At 39.4% G+C, this 5250-nt stretch overlaps 1 protein-coding gene across 3 annotated transcripts in view; it reads right to left on the reverse strand.

Annotated features, from left to right (window-relative positions):
* The window catches only part of LOC132110359 (protein LBH-like), a 6313-nt gene extending 3097 nt beyond the window's left edge, over positions 1–3216 (reverse strand). Inside the window, exons 1-2 of one of the 3 annotated variants that reach the window (XM_059516894.1) lie at positions 3172–3216; positions 174–261 (exon numbers count right to left, since the gene is read on the reverse strand). In XM_059516894.1, coding sequence (XP_059372877.1) covers positions 174–251 — 78 coding nt within the window. In that variant the 5' untranslated portion in view covers positions 252–261; positions 3172–3216. Of the gene's footprint in view, positions 1–173; positions 262–441; positions 584–2666; positions 2685–3171 lie in introns of those variants that run through there. The other 2 variants (XM_059516895.1, XM_059516893.1) reach the window with 2 other exon arrangements.
* Between the last annotated feature and the right edge of the window lie 2034 nt (positions 3217–5250).

Here is a 5250-nt window from a genome sequence, read left to right on the forward strand (position 1 = left end):
CATCAGTTCATGTATTCCCCGAGAATCAAAGCAAGCACCTTGAGTTACACAGAATATCTGAAAACATATTTCATGGGGCTCTAATATTGTTTTTTAGCAAACTATTCAACGGTTGAAGTTGACATCCTTCTTGATTATTAAAATGTAATTAACGATGTGAGTGGGACTGTTACCTGGAAGCTGAGGCGGTGTTTGCTGGGACTGAGCCTGATGTCGTCCCTCGGAGCGGCGCTGATCATCACGTCGGTCATCACGGATCCGCTGGACACACAACACACACACACACACACACAGTTACTCTCTTCAGCTCAGTCTAGAACTGAACTAACAGATCACACTGCGTTTGACCAGGACACATTCTGTCCCTGCAATTCATGCAGTTCTACAATAAAACAAACTCAAAGCAGTCTCTCGCACCGAGCAGGTTCGCTTGTTTCTTACCACGCTAACTGCTTTCTGAGCACAACAACATACAGGAAGCCCTTGACTCTTCACCACAGTGGAAACCCCCAAACCATCAGCTCTTCTGCAGATCAACACGTCTGTGTCTGTCTGTCAAGACAAAGCCTGCTGGGATCTACACGGTCCAACTCACTCATTCCCAACGCAAGTGGATGAAGGGAACATCTCTCGGAGCTCAAATCCACTCACTGTTGCTTCTACTAAAGGAAATGAAGTCAAGTGGAGCGTAGGACGCTAAAGATGATTGAGATCCCCTCATCCATGAGCCAAAATGTGAAACACATTGCAATAACTGCTAACACATTAGAAACAAGATGACGTCATCACGGGATAATCCCAAAATCTCCCAACTAAATGAAAATGCAAAGGCCTTTCAATGAAACCAGCGACAGGAGAGAGAGCATCCTGTGGCTCAGTGGTAGAGCATTGCGTTAGCAGCGCAAAAGGTTGTGGGTTTGATTCCCAGGGATCACATGTTAGGTAAAAAATGTTAGCCTGAATGCACTGTAAGCCGCTTGTGATAAAAGCGTCTAAATGCATAAATCATAGTGAAAGTGAACCGTGGGCGTGCACGAGGCTCTTCTTCAGAAGAGTGCAGATCCCTCCAGCACTGCGGGGTCAGAGGTCAGATCATCACTTCTCTCATACAGGCTCCTGGAGACACTTCATCTCTGCTTTACTGTCGAGTAGAATCAAAGAATAGCAGGACTCTTGTTTTCCTGTCATCACTTAAATTCATGAATTTGGCACACGCTTTTATCCAAAGTGATTTACATTAGGTTCATGGATTTATGTGCTGGGAACTGAACCCATGACCCTGTGTTGAGCCGAACGAGAGCGTCGGGACTTGATCTGAACCACGACACGCTGCTGATACTCACAGCAATAATCAGGCTTTAAATATTTACAGACGAGTGAAATTTTGAACCTTTAATTCACTTTCCATTCACACTGTTGGGTGATTTTAAATCCAACCAAACTGATTAATATTTATCTGTCTTTTCCACTCGTCCATCATATTTATGAATGATCTATGATGAAATCTTTTTTGTTTCACATTTGGTTTGTGTCAGTGTCATTTAGTATCGAGGTACTACTATTTTTTTATTATTTCTTTTTGTAATCTCAGTATTATTTCAGTTTCAAGTAATGACTGTTTTTTATATGTTTGCTGCAGCTTTAGTTAACTCTAAGAGTCCTGGTCTGTGTTCACGTATGATCTGTGCAAATGTTTTCTGAGAGCTGTTTTCAATCAAACATGTTTTCTTGGTCTCTCTGTTCATGTGTTTGCTGACGCTCATAAATAATCCTGAAACCTGAATATTATCATCTGAATACATCACCACAGTAAAACCTTTGACAAACATTTCCAGAAGTTTCTGCGTTGCGTTAAGATTCCCTTCTGTGAAAGAGTGACTGGATTGGTGAAGTGCGATCAGTTTTATTTGAATGCAGCATGTTAATCTCAGACTAACTCTCCAGCACACAGTGACAGCTGGACTAGAACACATCGCTCTCGTTAGAATGGGTCTGATCCACTTCATTTACTCTCGTCTGAAAAACTATTATTTACAACAATATCATGCGAGTGAATGTTATTCTTCATGTGTTTTCAATAACTCCGGTCCATTACATCAGAGCAGCTCATAAAGACACTGAATTAAACGATGTGTAACAGTGACAGCAGCACTGTTTTTCATTCGCTTTTCAAAGATTAAAATAAAGGTCTGACAACTGATCCGAATCAGATGCGCTCCATAAGATAGAAAACATGAAAGAAACCAAGAGGTTTCTGTGAGACAGAGTCAGAGAACGGTCCGGAGAGAAGCAGTGACAGACCGGAGCGATAAACACACGCTTTCAGAAGAACATCTAAACATCCTGCTCCGAGAAGAACAGAACACACACACACACACACACACACACACACACACACACACTCAGAACTGAATCCAATGATGAACTGCCTTTAACTATCATTTTTGCATTATTGACACTGTTTTCCTAATGAATGTTGTTCAGTTGCTTTGACGCAATGTATTTTGTTTAAAGCGCTATATAAATAAAGGTGACTTCAACATTGATAATAATCAGAAATGTGTCTCGAGCAGTGAAATCATGATTTCTGAAGATCATGTGACACTGAAGACTGGAGGAATGATACTGAAAATACAGCTGTGCATCACAGAAATAAGATTTCTTACTCTGAACTGATGATGTAGAATCCAGTACTTCGGGGACAAGTCAGAAATAAAACTGAAAAAGCAATGACTGAAGTCTTCTTTCAGTGTTTGTGATTCAGCATTCACTCTGATCCTGAACTGACTCTTCTGTGGAGCTGGAACTGAATTTGTTTGATAACTGGTGAATTTAACAACATTAAAAATGATGAGGTGTGTATGTCTGAGGAATCTCCGATGAATTACACACAAGCTCTTCTGTGAACACATGATGAGAGTGCTGTAAAAACTAAAGTGCTTCACGAAAGACACTAGGAGCACCAGGACACTGGAGATGACAAGCCCTGATGGAAACACGAATGAGACAGAGCCTCCGTCTGTGGAAATGTGAGACTCGTGACGGAACGTGACCTTTGATTCTTGATCTGTGACTTAGACTGACCGATGAAGACGGACTGAGCTCAGCCGATCACGAGCTGCTCAACACAACACAACACACTGCACGAGTTAAGAGAGGACGAGATCTCACCTGCGAGATCATCAGCCGATGCTAGTCAGTGTCAGTCAAATATCAGCGGATCTTCAGACGATCTTCATCAGCTGCTCGGTCTCCTCTCCGCGTGAGCGCGCGTGCGGCTCTTATTCAGGGGGCGTGGCCGGCCGCGGAAGCCACGCCCACTCCAGACAGAATTCATCAATCACATCGCGCTCGTCAATGAGTGGAAAATGTAATTAAATCGATCAAAAATGTCTGTTCATTCGTCTGTTTAATAAGTGACTTATGTTTTTTTTAATTATTTCATTGATAAAGTATTCCTTTATTGAATATTGAGGCGTCACTCTGTTTGTGTCGTGTCTTGTGTAAATTAACTGCTAAAAGTTAGTCTGGTCAACCTTTTTAAATTCAGTTACAAAAAGATTGGTCTAATTTGAATCTAAATAGTAGGATTGATTACCCCTTGTCTACTGCTAGTTGGTGAAATCTGTTCTTAAAATAGTCTTAAAGGGAAATTTCACCTAATGTAGATTCTTTCATTATTTATTCACTCATGTAGTTCCACATTTTTGCATCTTTCTTTTTACCCTAACCTAGATGACAATAGATGAAGACCACTGACAAAGAAGCACCATTAAATGGATAGAAGTTCATTCATTTATTAACTCCAATGATGCTCTAAATTTTTGCAACTTTATTTCTTCCCACATTAACATGGATGGAAAGGACAGAAAACGCTGAATTGAAGGGGTCAGCAGTAAAGGAGAGAAGACTGAGTGAACTTCATCAGTATTCTCTTCTTTTACCCGACAGCCTTCAGTCCTTTAGATCATATATGATGCAGCTGACGTTCACACTCACAGACATATTAAAGGAGAGAAGAACATGTGAATGAACACACGTGTTTCTCAGCGGGCCCCTGGTGCACAGCGCCCTCTTCTGGCCGTGAGCGGGAAGCTGTTTATCACTGCTTGTCAACTTTACAAACATGTAAATAAGTGTGTGTGTAACCACTGCTGTTCATCTGAAAGCTGTGTGGAAGATTACTTGCCAACCGTAGTCTGTTCCTGATTCTAAATTACATTACATCACACAATTTACATAATATAATCAGACAACTTTTAGATTGTTTTGACCTGATGTTTATCACATTGATTTAAATAGGATAATATTGTGCCATATTGGTATAAAAATACAAAGAGAAAGAAAATATATCCCATTTGTTATTAACAACATGAATTCCAACCAAAGTAAAACACATACAGTACTAAAAAGATGAAATATTTCATTCTTTTACCTCCAAGTCATTTGACCATTAACCTGCAAATCTGTTACTTAATTATAAACTAATTACCTTAAAATCTCAGGGGTACGGCATAAAAGTATATGTTAGGTGAAAGAGGTTTGGCTGACAAAAAAAGTTTGGCTTTACATACGAAATAACAACAAAATCAAACAAATGCGTGCATTTTAATGTGTTCCAAAGACGATAATTCAAATAAACATTCCTGTGTTCATCAGAAGATGATGCCATGTTGAAATGCTAAGAAAACACTACAGTAAACGCAGTGTACTCTCAGTTTTCTGTGTAATTACAGCCAGCGGACTAATGACTGCTCTCTGTGTGAGTGTCAACAAAACTGGAAGACTTTCTAAAAGGTAGACTGCTTTAGAAATTAATCATTTGAAAAAAAAAAACAGGACGTTGATTTCATTCATGTCCACTGCAGAGGACAGCAGGACTGAAAGTGTGTTCATTACACATTCTGGGAGACACAACATATTCCTATGAAATATTAGATAATATTATGAAAACCTTGCTAATTATTGCAACTATTATTAAACATCTTTTTGTCATTACATGTTGCCCCAGGAACATCAGTATGCAAATTAGATATAGTGTATAGATACACATTGTAAACCCTCTTATGTCCATTTTACACACATACTGCATAAAGCAAAATTGTATATCAACTCATTCTGTTATATCTTTCATAACTGAGAATTGGCTTTATACAACATTTGGTATAAAAAATCCTGAAACATAAAAATGTATTTATGATTTATTGTTTTTGCGTGCACGTTCATTCTTGTCTTTTTATCCTGGTCAGC

The sequence above is a fragment of the Carassius carassius genome, chromosome 30 (assembly GCF_963082965.1).
Source record: "Carassius carassius chromosome 30, fCarCar2.1, whole genome shotgun sequence".
NCBI classification, from domain to species: Eukaryota; Metazoa; Chordata; class Actinopteri; order Cypriniformes; family Cyprinidae; genus Carassius; species Carassius carassius.